Source organism: Salmo trutta, chromosome 29, assembly GCF_901001165.1.
Source record: "Salmo trutta chromosome 29, fSalTru1.1, whole genome shotgun sequence".
In the NCBI taxonomy this organism is placed as follows: domain Eukaryota; kingdom Metazoa; phylum Chordata; class Actinopteri; order Salmoniformes; family Salmonidae; genus Salmo; species Salmo trutta.
In genome coordinates, this window is record NC_042985.1 from 26396651 (window position 1) to 26421111 (window position 24461).

Below are 24461 nucleotides of genomic sequence, written 5' to 3' on the forward strand. Positions count from 1 at the left end.
TTATAAATATTCTCTTACCTTTGCTGATCTTTGTCAGAATGCACTCCGAGGACTCCTACTTCCACAAGAAATGTTATTTTTGTTTGAAATACTCCATATTTATGTCCAAATACCTCTGTTTTGTTTGTGCGTTCAGATCACTATCCAAAGGCATAATGCGTGAGCGCAGTACCAGAGACGCAAAGTCAAATAGTTCCATTACCGTTCTTAGAAACATGTCAAACGTTGTTTACAATCACTCTTTAGGGTATTTTTAACGTAAAAATGCGCTAATATTCCAACCGGACAATAGCGTATTCATTCCAGGAGAAAAAGGAGGGGCGTGCTGGCGGGATTGGGCATCACCAAGCCCTTTGTCCTCAGGCAGTCCACTCATTGACTGAGCTACTATTCTCTGCCCGGTAACAGGAGAATGATGAAAAAACTTTATGAAGGCTGTTGACAGCCAATGGAAGCCTTAGGAAGTGCAACGTGACCCCACAGACACTGTAGTTTCGATAGGGATTCAAAAGAACTACAATTCTCAGATCTCCCACTTCCTAGTTGGATTTTTCTCAGGTTTTTGCCTGTCATATGAGTTCTGTTATACACAGATATCATTCAAACAGTTTTAGAAACTTCAGTGTTTTCTATCCAAATCTACTAATAATATGCAAATATTTGCCTCTGGGCCCAAGTATTAGGCAGTTTACGCTGGGCACGCTTTTCATCTGAAATCGAAAATACTGCCCCCTATACCTTGACAGGTTAATGTGGCAAAGCAATTCACTTTCCGTCCTCAATACATAGTGTTATGTTTGGGGCAAATCAAATAATATATATCTGAGTACCACTCTATATTTTCAAGCATAGTGGTGACTGTATCATGTTATGGGTATGCTTGTAATCATTAAGAACTGGGGAGTTTTTCAGGATAAGAAGGAAACAGAATGTATCTAAGCACAGGCAATATCCTAGAGGAAAACCTGATTCAGTCTGCTTTCTACCAGATGCTGGGAGATTAATTCACCTTTCAGCAGGAAAATAACCTAAAACTCAAAGCCAAATCACACTGGAGTTGCTTACCAAGAAGACAGTGAATGTTCCTGAGTGGCTGAGTTAGTTTTGACTTAAATCGGCTTGAAATACTATGGCAAGACCTGAGAATGGTTTTCTAGCAATGATCAACAACCATTTAGAATTTTGAAAAGAATAATGGGCAAATATTGCACAATCCAGGTGTGGAAAGCTTTTACACATACCGAGAAAGGCTTGCAGCTGTAATTGCTGCCAACGGTGATTTTTAACACAGGAGTCCCCTAACATTTTATATTCTTAATATAAGGCTCTGGTATCAGGGATTGAGCGAAGTGGCATTGAATGCACATAAAGGAGACACTCATTTATGATTCACAATAAAATTACATTTTACACTATATAAGATGTCTCGGGGCATAAAAGAAAATTGATTGAATGACAATGCCGTTGCAGAAAATGGAATGTAACTGCAATGTATGGGTTGTGCACAAGGAGCAGCAGAAGCCACATCTTTGCATTATGACTCAGGGTTGCTAGATTGAAGAAAAGGGCAGAGGAATGGTAGCTGTTAGACACCGTTCCACACCACAGCAGTGGGTTGTCTGAGAGTTGCGTACCAAAGTACCATCACAACATTTTTTAAGTTAGTAAATGAGTGCTAGGAATCTTCAGCTGAGTAAATGCTTCCACGTATTGTGGACGTCAAGCATAAAATGGTTCATGGGCCTGTATAGTTTCTACCTAAGTATATTGTACTGTGTATTTGCCCATATTTTAGTTTTTGACAGTTTCGTCAGTTGGTGTACAGCATGGATTTGGGAATGGTGGATTGTCTAAATGTCACATGACAAATGTGCGGGTTAGGAGTGGGTAGCTGTGGGTAAACCTAGACCTAATTACAGGTTTGTAACTGAAGATGGCAACCTCTTGTCACAGTGAAGATCTGATGTGTTAATTAAAGTCAAAAAAATTAACAACGGAAAGGGTTATGGTTAATTTCCAAGGATGATCTGATATTTTGGTGGTGGCCTTCATTTTTTGAATGGTGAGCTCCTGATTCAACATAATGTAAATGGATCATGAGGCTCAGCGTTGCCTGGCTAGTTAGGTATTTTCCTGAACAGCAGGGTGGAGCAGTGTTTAGAAAGCAGAGCTGCCTCCCATTTGTCGTACCCTTGAAAGGTCCTGCAAAACCATCAATCAGCTGTTGGTAGTGTTTGAATGACATCGCCCTGTATTAAAGTGTCTCTTATGTGAATAAATTATAGTGTTCTTCTCTGTCATGTCTCTGCTCAGTGTTTAGTTAATGTTTTTTCAGTTCTTGGGCATCACTCACTGTGCTAGCTCATCATACTTAACTTTTCTTCATAAGAATGTAATACGCAAGCCCCGGCATGCATCATCGGTTGATTCAAAACGTGTTTGACCTTATTTGTAGTGTTGCATATTCATGGTATGCCAAGTTTACTAATAGTGACTCTTTGCATTCCAATTTGTGAGGCCTTGTAGAGCCGGGCTGGCTGAGTCCCAGTCCAATAGGGAACACTGGGTAGTAGTAGTAGTGATGAGGGAGTCCCAGTCCTTGTAGGTATACCTCAGGTGGGAGTTGGTAATGTCTGGTAACTTGAAATTCCAGTGGAACATCTTGTTTGACTGGCTCTTGTTTGACATGTTCTAATACACCCCCACTCCTCTAAGCCATCCACTTCCTTAAAGCTGTCTTCCTCATAAAGCAAACTTTGGATGTATTTATGTTTATAGTTAAGCAGAAGCCTCATTGATTGCTATCTGCAATATATGATTATCATTCTACTCTATTGACATAAAGTATACTAACATTAGAAATGAGCATGTGTTCAGTTTCTCTAGTTTAGCTCCTTTTATCAGCTACAATGTAATTGTGCTTTATATTTCATATGGATCCCACCTTAGAATGTAAGCCCCACCCCTGCTCCCTGATCTGTAATTAACCACATTCATTAAAAGTGTGTGTGTGTGCGCACGCCGTCTCACTGGAGCATGTTGAAGTAATACAGTTGGCCATTTTGTGGTAATCCTCAATCCAAACGAACAGCGAGGGAAGCTTAGTGTGGTACGTGTAGCACGCCTGTAGAAAGAGGCAAAGTGACATTCTTTCTGTTGTGATTGTATTAGCTGTCCTGAGGCCATTGGATTATAGCTGGCTGTTTGTCGCTTGTAGTGCCATTTCAGCAATGTTGGGCCCTCATTTGCAAAGAGTTACATATGCTTGAACTGCACTTTCTTTTCTCTGTGCCTCCCTTTTCATGTCCCACAGTTAAATGCGCTGGGAGGATTCTGTGTGGTTAGCGAGCTTGTTTCAACCTTTTTCTTTACTGCTCCATATCATTGGACACCTTCCCCTCACCATGCACCACCAACACTTGTTTTGTTTAGAAATCATTTTTTATTTGTTGCCTACTGAAAGATTTCAAGAATGTATTTTCAGGCTGTAATGCTATGCAGATATGTTTTTGGCCCCTGCTATTCTGTAATGAGCCAAACCAAGAAAAGTCGCCATGCGATTGAAGGACCAATTCACGTCGGTGTGCAGCAAGTGCAAGAGACCTTCAATTACGCAGTGCGACTGGGATTAAGATAACCTGCCTTCCCCATGCTGGCTATAATTATCTTTACAAAGTAGTGTATGGCTGTGGCCAGCACGTGGCTGGCTAGAGTACTATCCCACTGTTAGTGTCTGGTCTGGAGGGGGATTGCCTTGTCAGGTTTGTACCGACATTTTAACGCCTTCCCTAAAGATTCCCGTTTAGATGAACACACATTGATTGGCCTTGGTCCAGTTGGGTTACAAACTGATTGATGATGGCAGAAGGGTTTGGTGTGTGTGTGTGAGATTTGGAGATTCCTATATTTGAAAGTATTTGAAACCTCCGATGTGGGTCATTGAAAATTAGCAATATGGACTTGTTATTTCTGCATGATTCTGCAAACAATAAGAATGACCACCCCACTTCCAATTTATTAATATGGGGAATTTGGTTGTGTGTAGTGTGTAAAGTGTTGCCAGTACTCAACTCAATTTGCTTAATCATATTAGTGTGGAGTCTTGTGTAAAAGGTGCAGCTAGAAGGAGTAATCACTGGACAGGGCTTAACAGTAACTTTTTTTTGTAACTTGTCCAAAACCACATGTCACTTGTCCAAAAATAGAAAAATGGTCTAACACCATTTTTACATAGTTGTATGTTACAAGGAACCACTTTACAAAATAAAATGCATTACTGTATTTTTTTACCATAGAAAAGAGAATCAGACGGCAATGTTGGCTGCACTCTCCTTATTGACGACTGCATATCTGTCTCAAAATAAAACACTGCCCCTTTAAGGCTTTCCTGAAGGATGTCTGGCCACCTTTTGGTAGCCTATAAATTACTGCAACATTAAAATGTCAACCTTGTACTTTAGTATGTCTACGGTTTAAAACACTCTGGGACGACAGATCCAAAATTCATAACCACTGCAGATTAAATAAAAGTGTAAAAAAAACAATGAGGCAGTAACTTTTTTGTAATCTAATCAGACAGTTTTGCTTAAAATGTTGATCAATTTTTATTCATTTTATAAGCTCAATAAAAAAGACCATTAAATAATGAAATAGTTTCAAAATGTTGGCCACCTCCGCTCAGATTCAAGGTGGGTGATGTGCAGTGTGCACCATGCACTGTCCTTCACTCTCCGGTCTTGTGACCATTTGATCTGAATGAAGCGTGCCTCGAGTATGTCGACAAAATCAAGCCTTCAGATGTTAATTATCCTTCATTATATTTGTCAAACATGACTGGTGTTTAGCCAATATTTATGTAATTCTCATAAAAGTTTGACTACATTTTCTGGCGCCTCCTTCATATCAGCATCGGTTTGGACCTGAGGCTGTACCCAATATATGCATATCACATATACTTTGTCATGTAGGAATTATTATTCCAATGTTGGCCTCTGATCCAATTCTGATTTGGAGTAATTGTTTGATATTGTGATTACATTTTTTTACTTGTCAATTGGGGAAACTTAAATCTATATTATTATTGTCCAGCAAGCATTAATATCAAGCCCAGCTGGATGAACCCATGGGATTTGAGTCCAAACCAGCATACCAGATAATGATACTTCACTGCCATTAACATTTTCCTTCCCCAGAACATTGTGTGAACATTTTTTAAGTTGTTACATTTGGGGACATAAGATTGATCAAATAATGCATTGTAGCCAAATGTCTGCTAAGATTTCAAAAGTGCTGTTTTACTCCACTTGTGAAGAAATGACAAAAAATGGCCTACAGTACAGTTGTTTTAAGTTCATTCCCGCCTTAGAATGTGCTACATATTGGCTGAAGCCATTGAGTCGGGTCTCTCCATTTGGCTCAGTTCTCTGGGAAGTGGGCTGCCGGGAGCCATTTTGCCATTCTAATGCTGCATGACTCGTCACTTTTCCATGTTGTCCCTTATTTTTACCCAAACCCATGGCGCAATCTGGGCAGACTGATTATAAGAAAGGCCTCTCCCAGTAGGCCTAGTTTTACCTCTCCAACGGGTCTGTCACAACTGTGTCAGTTCATCAGTAAGAGGTGTACTCCTCGTCTGTAAAATTCTCCGTAGACAAATGGAGGGCTAATGTGGACTTTTTTCAAAGTGTGTTTCTCATGGGGTCTTGGATGTTTGAGCAATATTTCACACTTAGGCTTCCTACACATGTTAATATCGAAGATACCATATGTGTGTGTGTGTGTGTGTGTGTGTGTGTGTATATATATATATATGTGTATATGTATGTATGTATGTATGTATGTGTATATATATATATATATATATATATATATATATATATATATATATATATATATATATATATATATATATATATATATATATATATATATATATATATATATATATATATATATATATATATATATAGTGATTTAAATAATAATATATTGATTTAAAAGGTTGCACATGACTATCCTCAGTATGTTGAATCATGTGTTTTATGTAAATGTATATTTTCTCTCTGCAGTACATCTTCGGGGAGTTCAGCCCTGATGAGATCAATCAGTTCTTCGTGACTCCACGATGTTATGTTGAGGTAAGACAATGAGTTTTGAATGAAACATTTATTCACATATGTTTCCTCCAGCTTATAGCTGTTTTGACACGATATAGTCTACGGTGTTAAGTGTTGGAGTGCCGGTGGCTCTTAATGTTAACCAGGTCGATCTTAAGAATGGCCTTTTGGAAGCTCATTAACACCAAAACCGCTGAGTTTATAGATTTAGTCCAGTGTGTTTATTTACTTTGTCATTGTCTAAAACACAGAAGACAATGTTTTATTGCTCATGTTCTCAGTTTAGTGAGTGTGAACAATATAAGACAGCACAAAATAACATGTTTTTATCACCTATACTGTCATCTGCCTCCCTCCAAAGTGCACATTACACAGATGTGATTCATTGATAAGCAGGAAGGCCCAGACTGACAACAGTTGTGGTCTGAGGTTAACGCTATGTTTGATTATTTACTTTAACTAGAAATTGTTTTTAATTTGTAATCTAATCTCTCTGCTCTTTGACAGCTTCCCCCCTTCAATGACAAAGTCTCCTGCGTCAGTCAGTCTTCAGGTAAGAACGTCTACTGGATTGCTCTGATTTATTTAAGTTTGTCTTGTAGACATTCCGAACGTCATCTGCATGAGGCCGGGCCAGTGCTCTCTGGGTTGACCTCACTCTTGCCCCCACATGATGTAATGGTTATGACCAAAGTCAAACATACGCCCGTCTGTGCTAGTTGGATCCAGACCTACCTGACTGAACTGCATGTAAGAGAGTGACAGTTTAAGTCTGAATTGACATTGTTTTAAGATAAGATTTTACTTGTAAAAATATGTCCGAACATACCTGCAGAACAAGGATTTTGGCGCCACCAAGTTACAAAAAGTCTGTCAACCATACCCCTCCCCTGCTCATAACACTTGATTCTTACTCTGATTTGTATGAATTATTCAGGAAGTTACTGCACTCCTGCTGTGCCTTACATTACGGAGTCTATGAGACGGCAGGTTTGCGGTGAGTTTTGGGTCCGACACTCTGTGCTTATTACTTGTTGCTGAAGCACTCAAACCCAGGTCTTAAAAACTGGTGGCTTTCTAAACCTTGCCCCTATTTACTCTCATTCTTGTCCGTACGATCTGTGAGGCTTTGCATGCTTAGATGCCGTTAAATATCTCCTCTCTATTGCATTAAACACATTGGCACCGTAGCAGTGCTTTAAGTTGACTTGTGATTGATTTGTATACCCCCTCCCTCACTTAACTGGATGGATTGAGAAAACCCTTTTTTATTGGACTTATAAGGGCATAGTAATGGTCTTATATGGAAGCTAACAATTACAGTAGGTATTTTGTTTTGCTAGGGTTTATCACTCTCAATTCATCATTATGACTCTGGAATTAAATCCTTTTGGTTAAAACACTAACAAAGGACACTCTAATCCACAGAGAAGAGCGAATCTCGACGTACTCTCTAACCATACCTTACATTCCCCCTTAGGGTTTCCGGTGGCTGGTTTGTATGGATGATCAGTCGTGTCTTATATAAACCCCGGCCGTACCATTTTCAGTGTTGGGATGATCTGAATTTACTAACGTTTTCCTCGTGTTCACCTTCAGCTGTTTCTCTCACTGCCTATCATCTTTCAATTTGAAATGTTAGCAACTTGTTAAATCTAATCGATATTGAACTTACTGTTCATTGCTTGATACTTTTTTATTTGTGTACATTTACATTTAAGTCATTTAGCAGACACTCTTATCCAGAGCGACTTACAAATTGGGAGTGTAGTACTCAAGGTCAATGTTTGATATATTCAATTGAGTTTGTGACAGTTAATAAAGTTGTAAATTGTTGTATATTTCATGATGCCAAAATTTGTTTTGAATGCCAGATATTGGCGAAGTAGTAAGTATGAATAATTGGTCACAACAGTATTTAGTGCCTTATGTTCCCAAGCTGACTGACATATCCTCCTCTGCAGGTGAAGACTACCAGCGCATTGAGTTTGGTGTGGACGAGGTGATGGACTTGGAGCCTGTGGGAGTGAAGGATCCTCTCTTCAAGGTGTCCAGCACTCTGAACCCCCAGGCTCCAGAGTTCATCCTGGGATGCCAGCCGTCTCAGAAGGCCCCGCAGACAGCCACAGCCCTCTCTCCGGCAGCAGACGTCCCAGACGGAGCACAATACAACTCACTGGACGTATCCGACGGCCCGGACGGACCTGATGGCCCAGACTCTGAGCCCTCCGCCATGGACAGCAACCAGAACTGCCAGGATGGGGACGGGGGCCCGGGCAGCCTGGGCCAGCGGGAGAGGAAGAAAAAGAAAAAGCGCCCTCCAGGATACTACAACTACTTGGAGGGCTCAGGTCCCAATAGCGGTGGCATGGGTGTGGACGGGCCTCCTGGAAAGGGGTTGGTGAATGGACACGCTCTTAGCGGCCCTCACCTCGGGTCGCAGGACATGGTTGGTAAGGCGTTGTCAGGGGGCGGACTTTCCACCTCAGCCCCTGTCGCTACGGCAGCAGCGACGGATGCGTCGGCTGCTGTGAATCAGAGGACTTGTGATAGCCCTGATGAATCGTCTTTGGACTTCACGAGTGGAGCCGCCTCTTTATCAGATGGTAAAGACGCGGCCTCCTCCTCCTCTTCTTCCTCCTCCTCTCAGAGCAGTGGGGTGGCAGAGGGAGGCAGAACTGCAGAGCAGCAGCCTGAGAACATGGCTCCAGAGAGCCCTGAACTGCTGGGCAGCGGCAGGCACAGCCCCTGCCCCACCTCCCCTCCTCCCCCCTCGGTTGCTGTGGCCAGCCCCCCTGCCACCATTGCTACTGCTACTACTGAAGAAGAGGAGGAGGCTAGGGACAGTGGGGTGGCTAATGGGCTGACTGAGCCCCATGCTGGCATCAGTGCAGACAGACACAAGGAGGCCTCTGAGGCATTGGAGCAGCCCCAGCAGCAGCCCCCAGCTCCCTCAGTGGAGCCTGCTTCCTCCCCAGACTCTGAGGCCCAGCCGGCGGTGGCAGAGCAGCCTAAGTCGCCTGCCTCTCCGGCTGCGCCCGCTGCCAACCCCCTCAAATCCTGGGCTAGCCTCTTCCACAACTCCAAGCCTCTGCCTGGAAGCCCTCAGGCCTATGTGGAGGTGAAGAACGTGGTGGAGGTAGTGGCTCCCTCCCTGGCTGCCGTGGAGCAGCATGAGAAGGCTGGGGAGGTGAAGGAGAGCCCTGTCCATGTATCAGAGGATCCCATGGCCCCTAAACTTGCAGGTAGTGTACTCACAGATAGACCCACTGTGTGAGGAAGGAGAGGTCACAGGTTAACCCTTATGTCCTTTGGAGTGTGTTAGGGCTGTCCCTGACAAAAAAAAAAAATATATATATATATATATATATATATATATATATATATATATATATATATATATATATATAATCATGGTTGACCGAAAGTCATGTTCTTTCAACCAATCGATTGGTCTACATTTTTTACGTTTATTTTTCCATATATAGACACCGTGTGTGTTTTAATAAACTCAATACATATATAGTTAATTTTATCTGACGCTTTAAGCTCACTGTTTGATTAAATAAGACACAAATGACTCAAGGGAGCCAGAAGACAAAAATCTTAACCTGTCCCGAACATCCTCCCGCTCCTACTGGCTTTTGCAGATTTTGCCATTACTGTCCTGAAGTTGCCAGCAATAGGCTACGTAAGGAGTCGGCAACCTTTCTCATGTGGAATGCCAATTTATTTTTGTGGAACAGTTTCATTTAATTTATAACAATATCCTTCGGATCTCAAAATCATTGTCATGTGGTTAATCAAAATCTAAATGATGCAAACCTAAAAGTAACTATGTAAAAATAGCCTATAAAGCCAACAAATTAAAACAATGCATCCAACAGGTAGAAAATATCCTGATTTTAAATCACATTGGCTACGCATGTGTTGTCTAACGAACTTGAAATGTTGTATCAGCTATTAACTTGAGTCCAGCCTAAAGCTCCTTGCAACATTGTATAAAATATTCTGGGCCCTCAGTTTCCCGTGCCAGTGAACTCTGGACACACAGCTGTAGGCTATTTGTGCTAGGGATAAGAAGTAATCAGGTAGGCCTATTTTATGACGGATGAGAGCATGACATTTATATATTTTTTAAATGCATTGAGGAATCATTGTCAATCTCAATGGATGTAAAAACAGACTCTGTTTGCTTGCTGTTTGAGGTGAAGAAAACATTACATTGAGAAGCTCCACGACTCATTAGTGGTGGTGCGTTAAGACAATCAGAAATACTATCAGATCCCCAAATGGGCACATTTATATTCCTACATTTACGCACAGGCCAGGTAGCCTATAGGCCTACTTCTATGCGTAATCAGGTGCACATCCTTACTCAACATTGACAGGAGCGCTCCAAACAAAAGACAATGACTAAATTGACAACTCGTAAATGGAATGAAATAAACCAAAACTTGTTTCTCACAGGTGTAGCATAGGTTGTGCGCTCGGCAAATAACCTGTCCGCTCTGACAGTGAAAACGGTAAAAGACTGGAATAATAATAATATTGAATGCATTAAGACTTTACTGTAACCAAACAAACATTATAGATTAGAAATGATAGGAATTAGCCGTGTGTACTACTGGTGATATATGTAATGGGGAACTGATAGACACTAACAATCAAAAGCAAACAATACACACAATGAAGTTAGGAAACAATGAATGTGCACAAATTAGCGGGAGAGTGCATTATGGAGAGAGACGTGCATTGTGCAGCCACACTCGCCGCATGGGACTGTGCCATCCCCGTGGCCTCCGCAATGGATTAGTTCACTGTGATGGCCGCCAATAAGACGGGTGTCTCGTGTGCCATATATTTGCAACTGCTCGACTAAAACAAATCTCGGTTGACCAACCAATTGACCAGTCGAGTAATTGTGGTCAGCCCTAGAGTGTGTTGACGAAATTATACCCATTGATTATTATAATAGTAATTCATTTGTGCACATTGAATGTTCTGTATGCATGTGCTGAAGTTCAGCCTACCGTCCACTTGGTGTCAACATTGGGACATTTAGTTAGACTGATACAGATGAGCACCAGGTGGTGCTAACACTCAATGCTTGGTAAGGCCCTGATTGCTATGACACATCTCCGTGACATGCTTTACCTCACCACCCTATTTTCCCCAATAATGCCCCAATGAATGGAGCTGGGGAATGAATGTCAGGCCATGTGAGCCCAGGGAGACTCCCATGTAGCCAACTGCCCTTGCTGGTGTCAAAGAGAGTCATTGTATATAGCAGTAATACTAATACATGTTGAAGGCCTCTATTCCGGACTGCATTCATGAGAATACAGGCAGAGGGTGGGCTAAAGCTACTGCTTTACCAATAATGTATGAGCAGCACTAATTATACCCATTACCATGACATCAACCTTATGGATTTTCAGATGCAGTAGACTAGAGCAGGATAGATCTCTGACCTCACCCCTTTCTCCTAACACACACACAGAATATAAAAGAAAATTGCAAGGCTGCATAATGAGTTGATCTTGTAAGCTGCCTAATTAAAAGGGATATGTAGGATCATATCCTGGTTACTCACTTCCCAACAACAGCCTCCAGGTGTTGGGACTACACAGGGTACACTGGTGGTTTTAAACAGCCTGTGACAGGGAGGATTGCCATGTCTGGGTAATGTGTGGTTATTGTCTTGATGGGATTATTTCTTGTCTCACTCAGTGCTATGACCCTGGGGTTCCTCAGGCCTCATGGATATAGTCCTGTGTCTGGAGGAAATATACAGACAGGCCTTATCTCAGTGGGTTACTTAAGCCTCCTTGTAAATTGTGGTTGACACTGCATTTTTGTCATCCTTTTAGTAAACTGGGATTTTTCATCTATTCAGCACCCTTATGAAGTATTTATGAGAGAGAGGGGTTCTGGGCAGCCTAATGTGCTTCTGTCTAGATAAACCTGATGATTTCCTGTGCTCTACGGCTGTAAATAATTCAACCAGGCTCCACGTGGTTTCCTTCACCGTCCAGTAGAAAGGCTTATTTTGTACCCACAATACAGTGCTCAGACTTTCACACTCCGGTCAGGAAATGAACAGAAAGCTATTTATAGGACCCTGGTGTCACCGCTACCACATCTCATTTTGATTTCCAACCCAGTATACTATCTTATCTCTGGACTGGATTTTATCTGGAGTGTGCATTTACTCTTTAGCCAAACTATATTTCTCTTCTCCTGGAATGACCGTTTCACTTTTAGCAAACCTGTTATCTATAAAAAAAACATGTTTCTATAATTTGGAGGAAGTTCATAATATGCTATGTACGTAGGCGAAACTATCAAAAGAAATTGCTGGTATTTTTAACCTTTTGTTTTCTCGTTGTGATTATGTGCTATTGTTTTATGATACTTTCTATGTTGTAATGTCTGTCCACGTTACCATGGAAGCTGTGTTGCTAGTGACAGTCTCCCTTCCTAGGCGTGGCACAGTATCTCCTTGTTCTGACAAACCAGCCTTGTGTGCCACTGTCATGATGTAGAGTTGGAAGAAGGGACACCACAGTCTATATAGCACAGTATGGAGTAAATAGATTTTTTTTTTTTTGCTTCAGGGTTACAAACTAACTTCTATTTTAACTTTTTGTTTGATTTAGTAAGGGATGTGTGTTCAAAATCATGTGTACTTGTTTGAATCCCCAGAACTAATTGAGAATGTGAAGTTGATACACAAACCAGTGTCTTTGCAACCAAGAGGACTGATCAACAGGGGAAACTGGTGCTATATCAACGCTGTATCCTTTTCTCAGCTGCATGCGAAATGCTTGAATCACACCATGTCAAAAACAAAGTTACATTAAATGACTGTATTTAGTGTTCCAATGAGGTGATTTTACCCTTGACTGCCACCCCCAAGACATTGCAGGCCCTGATTGCTTGCCCCCCCATGTATCACCTGTTGAAGTCCATTCCCCTGTTCAATGACACCCAGAGACCCTGTACTTCCACACCCATGATGGACAACTTGTAAGTAGCCTCTCTCCCTGGGAGCTGACTGGCTGTTTTTAAAAGGGAAATCTCACAATCAATGGAGGTCTTGTTTGTGTGCAAATAAGCAGCGATGACAAATTCCTGCCTGAGCTAAATTGGTGAAACTGTGTTAAGGGTATTGAGAGTAGGTGTTAAATGTGTGCTCACTGCATTGGGTTGTGTGTGTACTTCCTTTGCTAATTACAACTCCCTGACCTTGTTCCTCCCCCCATTCCCCCCATTCCCTCCAGTGTAAGGCTTGTCAATGAGTTCAGCAATATGCCTGTGCCATCCAAAGCCAAGCAGCAAGGTAAGCTGTCTGTCAGCATCTTCTAAAAGAGCTAGAGTTTCTTTTATTTCCTGTTGACGTTAATTTGATGTGTTCCTTGTTGCTTTTTCCGTAGCTGCTGGCGAGAAGATAATAAAAGACATTCGACCAGGTGCTCCTTTTGAACCCAACTACATCTACAGACTCCTCACCCTCATCAAGTCGAGTCTCTCAGAGAAGGTAAAGCCATTGGACATCCAGTGTATTGATTTCATTTGAACGTTTTAGAGATGAATATCGTAACTATCTTTTTTTATGTCTGCTTGTTGTCATGTTTTCCTTTGCTCCCATTTACACACACACACACCAAGCCCCTCCCCCTGCCACTCACAACAACAAAGATGAGAGATCACTTCTTCCTCTCTTGACAAGCGGCTTCAACTTGCCATTTGCGTTTGCGGTTTGGTCCAACAGAATGGGTCATATAGTCACAAACACATTGAGACATTATTTTACTGTAATGGAGGAAGTTAACCTTTCTAACGATTCCCTTTTATGTCTCAACTCAAGTTGCTCGCAGAGCGGACACTACTAAAACAGGAGTATCAATGAACATTGGTTCTGGAAAATTTATGCTCAGCATTTTAGCCAAAGACTGTTATACTAGCTGTCTATTCTGTGTTTTATAAATGTGCAATAAGCATAAAACACAATTTACATAAGGAATTCTAATGCTGAGAAATAAGGTAGGCTGCATGATTTCAACATCTGAACTAAGTGGACAGGCTAGCATGCTTTTCAGACAGCTGGAGACACAGAATGGTGTGTTCATAACAATTGAACTGTTATACCTTGTTAGCTAGCAAATAGGCCCAAGTTGGTTAAACTTGAAATATAAAGATTAGCTGGCTACTCACTAGCGCTTGTGCTTGACTGATTGAGATGTGTTAATTTTCTATAATGCTTGCTACAAGTTAGTCATTATTAGTGAATGTGCATTATACATGATTCTGGTTACATTTGTAACAAAAAGGTTATTTTCATAGACTTAAAAGCCAGATCAGTAATTATTGCAAAAAAAGCAGGTCAAACTATTTTGGTAAAATAATGAATTAGTGGGTCTTATGCTTGTGGAAGGCTTATATATTTAGCGTAGGTATAATTTCACAAGCCCAAAATTAGATTATTGCTGACTGTTTGAAATGCAGTGTATTTGACCTTTAATTGTACAACAAAGCATATGAAGGGAAAACATATTAACATGTATATCTTGAATTGCCGAGTTTTAAATAATAATCAAGAGGTGATTATTTTTTAAAGCCGTATCGCCTGGCCCTACTATCAATAACATCAATAAAAAACTATTTTTTCCCTTTACGTTTCAGACGGGTTTTATTTAGAATGTTGAACCATCCAGACATTCCACACTTTCAGGTGTTCAGGGACTTGGAGCAAATAAACTGAAACACGTTGTATCACCTGTTTCCTGACACTGATTTTATGTAAAATTCCACATCCTCATCAGTACACTTGAGTCTATGCACCAGAGATGTTCAGTCTGTACCTGTCTGATGGTACAGTACATGGATACATGTACAAATATCCATCTGTTGGTGCATGAGATTTGCTGACTCATTACTAATTTCAGAACCAGATAAGGTACAATTAAAAAAGCTATTCCAAATGGAATGAGGTAGTTAGCTCCTGAATCAGGCATTCCCTATGTGGTTTAGATTGCACAGGTGAGACAATGTGCACACTGATGTCCTGTCCTGAAGCTCAGTAACAGTGGACAGGGCCTGTGTCTGCTGAGTCAGTGATGTTACATTAGAGTGCAGGCTCTCTTGGCACCGTGGTCTCGTTAGTGCTGATGGTTGTGCGTTCTCTGTCAGGGTCGACAGGAGGATGCGGAGGAGTACCTGGGCTTCACACTCAACGGACTGCATGAGGAGATGCTGGCTTTGAAGAAGCTAATCTCCCCTCAGGAAGAGAGTAAGTAGTGCCGTAGTCTAAATCTGATGCATGAGGTCATACGATTATCTGTTAACACGTGCTCTCTGCTTATGAACTGAACTGATCTAGTCCCTGTTCATTTCACATCATTTCCTTATGTTCTTTGGCCTCACTGCTGAAGGTGGATCTGCTCTATGATTGCCATTGACTGTGGTTCTAAATCAGTTGTCTCTTCTCCTGTCTTGATCAGAAGCCCCCACACCCAACGGCCCAGAGTCCCAGTCAGGTGTGGATGATGATGCTGCTGATAAGGAGGAGGGGAGCGAGGACGAATGGGAGCAAGTGGGCCCCCGAAACAAGACCTCCATTACCCGTCAAGCTGACTTTGTCCGCACCCCTATCACTGACATATTCGGAGGGCACATCCGGTAGGGTAACGCCGATGACTTGTGTTGACTTGTGATGTGTCAGGAAACTCACTTATAGTTTCTTTACATGTGCGGTGTTGCTTATTATGGAAACTTAATGTTGTTCATGATGATATAGTCAAGTCAATGTTTTGGTGGACCCAAAGCCTTCACTACTATTTCCTTGGATGATATGCATGAGGCTTGGAAAGACACCCTGACTTCTCCCAAATGAAGCCAGAGTGATGGTCAGCTGCTGAGTGTTTCTCCCTGCCCAGAGCTTATTTTTCTTAAAGCCTAGCAGCAGAACTGTGGCACCAGTGGTGTCCTTGCCCTTCCTTTTATTATTGGCTGTGGCGCAGGTGCCTGGTATGACATGAGAACTGAGAGAGTATAGTGCCATCTTTATCTGGGCCCTCTTGGGCTGGTTGCCCTGGCACTGCCTCTGGCCCCCAGCTCCAACCTCAGTTGAGAATGCCATCCCAAACAGGCCTGCCACCAGCTGGCTCTGGACTTTCTCTGCTCCAGAAGTTCTCTTTAAAATAACAGCCATTGTGGCCCGGCCTGTGGTCGGTGGCCTGGACAGCCAGGCGTGGGGGGCACACTCTCGCAAAGAAAGAATCACAAAACAACTTTGAAAGTGTAGGACCTATGAGGGTGTGACTGGGCCAAATGACATGCTCTCTGAGGTTTTTCTCTCTGAGGTTCTGTTATGGCACACGCCTGGTCTGACTGGTTTACAGATCACTTCAGAGGATTATTTTTCTCTCAATCAGTAGTAAATGGAACATAAGGGCAGACCTTCAGGAAGGTCTGGGTTGAACTATGCATACCCACAGAGTTCAGCTACAGTCACGTTTTCAGCCACTCGAGTCAGGGTAATTGGTTTGGCTGAGGGGAATCATTGGAGCAGGTTTCAAATTATTATCACCATTTACAGAGATTAGCATGACCTTTTCACTCATATGGCTGTCAGAGGGTTATGAATGTTGGTGTTGTTTTTGCCATTTGAACATTTTGGATCAGTTTCTGCCACAAAGAGGAGAATTTGAGGAAGGGGAGATGATTCATGAAGGTGTAGTTTGGAGAGACGTGTAGAGAGACTCAGTACTATGACCCATCCACTTTCCACACTTTCCTTCAAAGCTGTGATGCTGAGGTGAAGATGTCGTTGAGAGACACTCAAAACCCATTACTGTATTTCATTGTCTGAAGTGGGATATATTTGTCTTTCTGTCCTATGCAGGTCGGTGGTGTACCAGCAGAACTCTAAGGAGTCAGCCACCCTGCAGCCCTTCTTCACCCTGCAGCTGGACATCCAGTCAGAGAAGATCCGCACCGTTCAGGAGGCCCTGGAGACCCTGGTGGCACGGGAGTCAGTTCAGGGCTACACCACTAAAACCAAGCAGGAGGTAAGGGTCTTACACACAGTACACCTATGCTACTACTAAACCAGTACAAGGCTTGGATGAGTTTGCATATCGGTCATTCTGATTTCATGCTCAATCGCTTGGTTTTTTCCCCCCACGTGCAATTAGATGAAGTATGTTGATCCAAACTTGAATGCTGCTTTGAAAACCTCAATTGATTTCCATTGTTTTTCTTCTGCAATCCGAAACAAGGATGTGCAATGTTGGCAGTTAAAAGTTAAAAATGTAGTGTTTAGACAATGAGGATATTTGTTACTGTGGTGTCTCGTTTCTTTCAACGGGAGTATTTGCGATGCTCAGCAGCACTCTCTAGTACACAATGCACTCTCCCCTTGATGGGCCCCTTCTAATGGGCTGAAGTGGTCAGACTCTGACAGATCGTCTTCCCATTGGCCTTGTTTCTCTTAATATACTGAGGGCTGTGTTGTGCGTGTGGACTCTGAAGCATTGTTTATGCTTCATGTCCTCTCTGACTTCGCTGCCTGGTGAAAACACATTGCTTTAAAGCCGCAGTATAAGAAGACACATGTGCCTTGCCTGCTTCCTCTGTATGGAGACAAAACTGGTGAGGGCAACATCTGTTGGACAGCTGTAGTCGGGGCCTCAACATTGTGTTGTTTACCAACCTCATCAGCTTTTATTTTACAAGACAGTTGTTACAGTACCTTGATATCGTTTTAGAAGTAGCTGGTAGTTGGGGTCACTGTCCGCTTCTGACAGTGAAGGTATAAAACCCCAGTGATTCACAAGTGACTAGATCAAAGCTCACAGCAGGCTCTTAGTGTAGGCCTGTGTGACAGTGTGTGCTGGTTTTGTTCAGAGTCTAATCCCTGGGTAAATTGGGAGATCCTGTTCTGGTTTATATTAGCTGTTTGATGTGGTGCCACTGTGTCAAATAGTCCCCTGGCTCAGTTTGCTAATCTCTCCTGTGTTTGCAGATTGAGATCAGCCGGAGAGTGACCCTAGAGGAGCTCCCTCCAGTGCTGGTGCTCCACCTCAAGAGATTTGTATTTGAGAAGACTGGAGGCTGTCAGAAACTGATCAAGAACATTGATTACCCTGTAGACCTGGAGATCAGCAAAGGTACGTGAATCACAGAAAAGCTTCCACAAACCATTGGGTGAAGTCCCCACTTAAAACATATGCACCAATTATTGAATTAACTCTTATTGAATGTGTGTTAAGCTCTCTGAACCCTGGGTGAGAAAGGCAATCATTCATAACACACTTCTCACACAGTCAGCATCTGATCATATTCCATTACAGACTAGTCTTTCCACAGTCTGGGTCCTAGTTAGACACACACAGGTGTAGCTCACTTGTCTGACATCACTTAAACGAGGGTGCCTGCAAAATGCTGGGAGGTCACCATCAGCAGCAGGGAGAGATGATTTGTGGGTTGACCTCATACGTTAAAGGCCTCCTCATCCAGCCCCAACACCCAACCTCACACAGATTTACAACTGAGCTGGCCAGCCAGCCTGCCTATGTTTACTGCTCTGCCCAGCCTACTCTACAAGCCCTGAACCAACAGCACACAGAGGAAATATTTAGAGACCCCCCCCCCCACACACACACACACACACACACACACACACACACACACACACACACAAAAACAACATTTTAGATTTCCTCTGCCAAGTAGGTCAACATGTCCATAATATCTGAGGGAGTCTCTGTATTCATCTCTCCCATGTGGGGTTTCTGTAACTAGTCATAAAGGCACGTCTTCCAAATCCCCACAGACATAGTCCCAGCAGCTTGAGGATATTAGTACTGTAGCTTTACAGAATAAGCATCAGGATGTGGAGAGAATCCCTGGCTCTTTCCAATGTAAAAACTGGGTCCAGTGTGTTGGGTCTCCTGCGGTGTATAAATTATAAAAAGTTGGCTACATTTTATTTTGGTTTGGCATGAGCGGCAGCCTGCCAGCATTTTGCGTATGATTTACCAAATGCTACACTGGTGTATTTTTATAGCCACCTTTATTTAGACGGGCTGGTTTTCATGGCACACAGACCCAAATAACTATAATTGATGATGCTATGAGGGATATCTTACACGTTTTGTTTCTCTCAGTGATGTGGCTGTACATGATTAATTTGTTTCTCCTTAGATCTCCTCTCTTCAGGGGTGCGGAGCAAAATATTCAAAGGCCAAAGAACCTACAGGCTCTTTGCAGGTATGTACTGTATATACCGATTTATGATCAACTACACACATCTCCTCCTACACCCACAGTATCACACAAACGGTCACGATCATTCAATTATATGCAGTAATAGGGCATTGGCCCTATGCTACAGGCAACAACATATATAGTCAAGCATAAGATGTATTCAAACATTAAGTTCAATCGTTCATAGGATTCTCCTTCGATGTGTTCAGACTCGCACTGAGGTTTCCTTTAGAGGAAAACCCATTTATGATTTTTGAACACTGATACCGATTATTGGAGGACCAAAAAAGCAAATACCGATTAATCGGACGATTTGTGTGTGTGTGTGTGTATACAGTTGAAGTAGGAAGTTTACATACACTCAATATCTCAAACATATGACTATTTTACACCATTTTAAAGACAAGACTCTCGTTAATCCAACCACATTATCCGATTTCAAAAAGGCTTTACAGTGAAAGCAAAACATTAGATTATGTCAGGAGAGTACCCTGCCAAAAATAATCACACATCCATTTTCAAAGCAAGCATATATGTCACAAAAACCAAAACCACAGCTAAATGCAGCACTAACCTTTGATGATCTTCATCAGATGACACTCCTAGGACATTATGTTATACAGTACATGCATGTTTTGTTCAATCAAGTTCATATTTATATCAAAAACCAGCTTTTTACATTAGCATGTGATGTTCAGAACTAGCATACCCACCGAAAACTTCCGGTGAATTTACTAAATTACTCATGATAAACGTTGACAAAATACATAATTATTTTAAGAATTATAGATACAGAACTCCTTTATGCAATCGCGGTGTCACATTTTAAAATAGCTTTTCGGCGAAAGCACATTTTGCAATATTCTGAGTACATAGCTCGGCTATCACGGCTAGCTATTTTGACACCCACCAACTTTGGGGCTCACTAAACTCAGAATTACTATTAGAAAAATTGGATTACCTTTGCTGTTCTTCGTCAGAATGCACTCCCAGGACTTCTACTTCAACAACAAATGTTGTTTTGGTTCCAAATAATCCATAGTTATATTCAAATAGCCCTGTTTTGTTTGTGCGTTCAGGTCACTATCTGAAAAAAAAATAAAATAAAATATTCCATTACCGTACTTCGAAGCATGTCAAACGCTGTTTAAAATCAATTTTTATGCTATTTTTCTTGTAAAATAGCGATAATATTCCAACTGGGCAACGTTGTATTCATTCAAAGGCTGAAAGAAAAATAAAATGGAGTCGTCTCGTGAACGCGCATCTCAGTCTCACTGTCCCCAGGCTGACTACTTATAAACTTTCCTGCTGTTCTTTGCCCAGAGACAGCAGACACCCCATTCCACTTTCTGGCGGCTTTAGAGAGCCAATGGAAGCTGTAGAAAATGTCACGTTACAGCACAGATGCTGTATTTTCGATAGAGATGCAACAGAAGGACAACAAATTGTCAGACAGGGCACTTCCTGTATGGAATCTTCTCAGGTTTTGGCCTGCCATATGAGTTCTGTTATACTCGCAGACACCATTGAAACAGTTTTAGAAACTTTTGAGTGTTTTCTATCCAAATCTACTAATTATATGCATATTCTCGTTTCTGGGCAAGAGTTGTAACCAGTTTAAATCGGGTACGTTTTTTTATCCGGCCGTGCAAATACTGCCCCCTAGCCCCAACAGGTTAACAAACTATAGATTTGGCCAGTTAGTTAGGACATCTACTTTGTAACAAGTAATTTTTCCAACAATTGTTTACAGACAGATTATTTCACTTATAATTCGCTGTATCACAATTCCAGTGGGTCAGAAGTTTACATACACTAAGTTGACTGTGCCTTTAAACAGCTTGGAAAGTTCCAGAAAATGATGTCATGGCTTTAGGAGCTTGTGAAGCTTCTGCTTCTGCTAATTGACATCATTTGAGTCAATTGGATGTGTATTTGTGCATGTATTTCAAGGCCTACCTTCAAACTCAGTGCCTATTTGCTTGACATCATGGGAAAATCAAAAGAAATCAGCCAAGACCTCAGGTAAAAAAATTGTAGACCTCCACAAGTCTGGTTCATCATTTGGAGCAATTTCCAAATGCACGAAGGTACCACGTTCATCTGTAAAAACAATAGTACGCAAGTATAAACACCATGGTACCACGCAGCCGTCATACTGCTCTGGAAAGAGACGCATTCTGTCTCCGAGAGATGAACGTACTTTGGTGCGAAAAGTGCAAATCAATCCCAGAACAGCAGCAAAGGACCTTATGAAGATGCTGGAGGAAACGGGTACAAAGTATCTATATCCACAGTGAAACGAGTCCTATATTGACATAACCTGAAAGGCCGCTCAGCAAGCAAGCTGCTCCAAAACTGCCATAAAAACTCCAGACTACGGTTTGCAACTACACATGGGGACAAAGATTGTATCTTTTTGGAGAAATGTCCTCTGGTCTGATGAAACAAAAATGGAACTGTTTGGCCATAATGACCATCGTTATGTTTGGAGGAAAAGGGGAGGCTTGCAAGCTGAAGAACCACATCCCAACCGTGAAGCATGTGGGTGGCAGCATCAAGACATCAGTCAAAGTTACAGCTTGGTCGCAAATGGGTCTTCCAAATGGACAATGACCCCAAGCATGCTTCCAAAGTTGTGGCAAAATGGCTTAAGGACAACAAAGTTGAGGTGTGGCCATCACGAAGCCCTGACCTCAACCCTATAGAAAATTTGTGGGCAGAACTGAAAATGCGTGTGAGCAAGGAGGCCTACAAACCTGACTCAGTTACACCAGCTCTGTCAGGAGGAACGGGGCAGAATTCACCCAACTTATTGTGGGAAGCTTGTGGAAGGCTACCTGAAACGTTTGACCCAAGTTAAACCATTTAAAGCAATGCTACCAAATACTAATTGAGTGTATGTAAACTTCTGACCCACTGGGAATGTGATGCAAGAAATAAAAGCTGAAATAAATCATTCCCTCTACTATTATTCTGACATTTCGTATTCTTAAAATAAAGTGGTGATCCTAACTGACCTAAGACAGGGAATTTTTACTAGGTTTAAATGTCAGGAATTGTGAAGAACTGAGTTTAAATGTATTTGGCTAAGGTGTATGTAAGCTTCCGACTTCAAGTGTGTGTGTGATAATGACAACAATACTGAATGAACAATGAACACTTATCTTAAAACCTCTTACATCTAGATGTTCTGCTAGCGGAACACCACTCCAATATCCAATGATAGGGCGTGGCGCGAATTACAAACTCCTCAAAAATCCCAAAACTTCCATTTTTCAAACATATGAGTATTTTACACCATTTTAAAGACAAGACTCTCCTTTATCTAACCACATTGTCCGATTTCAAAAAGGCTTTACAGCGAAAGCAAAACATTAGATTATGTCAGGAGAGTACCCAGCCAGAAATAATCAGACACCCATTTTTCAAGCTAGCATATAATGTCACAAAAACCCAGAAGACAGCTAAATGCAGCACTAACCTTTGATGATCTTCATCAGATGACACTCCTAGGACATTATGTTATACAATACATGCATGTTTTGTTCAATCAAGTTCATATTTATATCAAAAAACAGCTTTTTACATTAGCATGTGACGTTCAGAACTAGCATACCCACCGCAAACTTCCGGTGAATTTACTAAATTACTCACGATAAACATTCACAAAAAACATAATTATTTTAAGAATTATAGATACAGACCTCCTTTATGCAATCGCTATGTCCGATTTTAAAATAGCTTTACGGTGAAAGCACATTTTGCAATATTCTGAGTAGATAGCCCGGCCATCATGGCTAGCTATTTTGACACCCACCAAGTTTGGCACTCACCAAACTCAGATTTATTATAAGAAAAATTGGATTACCTTTGCTGTTCTTCGTCAGAATGCACTCCCAGGACTTCTACTTCAACAACAAATGTTGGTTTGGTTCCAAATAATCCATAGTTATATACAAATAGCTGCGTTTGTTCTTGCGTTCAAGACACTATCTGAAGGGTGACGCGCCGGCGCGTATCGTGACAAAAAAATTAGAAATATTCCATTACCGTACTTCAAAGCATGTCAAACGCTGTTTAAAATCTATTTTTATGCGATTTTTCTCGTAAAATAGCGATAATATTCCGACCGGGCGACGTTTTCGTTCAAAGACTGAAAATGTAAAATGGACTCTTCACGAGCACGCGAACACCAGTTTCATTGTTCTCAGATCGACCACTGTCCAAATGCGCTACTGTTTTTCAGCCAGGGACTGCAGAGTCATCATTCAACGTTCTGGCGCCTTCTGAGAGCCTATGGGAGTCTTAGAAAATGTCACGTTACAGCAGAGATCCTCTGTTTCCGATAAAGAGGCTATAGAAGGCCAAGAAATGGTCAGAGAGGGCACTTCCTGTTTAGAATCTTCTCAGGTTTTGGCCTGCCATATGAGTTCTGTTATACTCACAGACACCATTCAAACAGGTTTAGATAACTTTAGGGTGTTTTCTATCCAAATCAATTATATGCATATTCTAGTTTCTGGGCAGGAGTAATAACCAGATTAAATCGGGTACGTTTTTTATCCGGCCGTGAAAATACTGCCCCCTATCCTAAACAGGTTAATATAATGCATAAATAAAATAATGAAACGTTCAATTTGGTTTAAATAATGCAAAAACACAGTGTTGGAGAAGAAAGTAAAAGTGCAATATGTGCCATGTAAAAAAGCTAACGTTTAAGTTCCTTGCTCAGAACATGAGAACATATGAACGCTGGTGGTTCCTTTTAACATGAGTCTTCAATATTCCCAATTTATTCGTTTTAGGTTGTAGTTATTATAGGAATTATGATTTGTCGACTATTTCTCTCTATACCATTTGTATTTCATATACCTTTGACTATTGGATGTTCTTATAGGCACTTTAGTATTGCCAGCCTAATCTCGGGAATTGATTGTGCTATGCTTCAAGCATTGCTAAGAGCTGCTGGCAAAACGCAGTAAAGTGCTGTTTGTTTGAATGAATGCTTACGAGCCTGCTACTGCCTACCACTGCTCAGTCAGACTGCTCTATCAAATCATAGAC

At 41.6% G+C, this 24461-nt stretch overlaps 1 protein-coding gene across 4 annotated transcripts in view; it reads left to right on the forward strand.

Moving 5' to 3' along the window:
• LOC115167256 (ubiquitin carboxyl-terminal hydrolase 10) overlaps window positions 1-24461 on the forward strand; it is a 35975-nt gene that overhangs the window by 4756 nt on the left and 6758 nt on the right. For 2 of the 4 annotated variants that reach the window (XM_029721488.1, XM_029721487.1), the window contains exons 2-14: window positions 6069-6137; window positions 6624-6669; window positions 7054-7113; window positions 8081-9361; window positions 12825-12916; window positions 13039-13148; window positions 13403-13461; window positions 13556-13659; window positions 15312-15411; window positions 15623-15800; window positions 17026-17191; window positions 18148-18292; window positions 19329-19394. In XM_029721488.1, coding sequence (XP_029577348.1) covers window positions 6069-6137; window positions 6624-6669; window positions 7054-7113; window positions 8081-9361; window positions 12825-12916; window positions 13039-13148; window positions 13403-13461; window positions 13556-13659; window positions 15312-15411; window positions 15623-15800; window positions 17026-17191; window positions 18148-18292; window positions 19329-19394 — 2476 coding nt within the window. Of the gene's footprint in view, window positions 1-6068; window positions 6138-6623; window positions 6670-6761; window positions 6867-7053; window positions 7114-8080; window positions 9362-12824; window positions 12917-13038; window positions 13149-13402; window positions 13462-13555; window positions 13660-15311; window positions 15412-15622; window positions 15801-17025; window positions 17192-18147; window positions 18293-19328; window positions 19395-24461 lie in introns of those variants that run through there. The other 2 variants (XM_029721489.1, XM_029721490.1) reach the window with 2 other exon arrangements.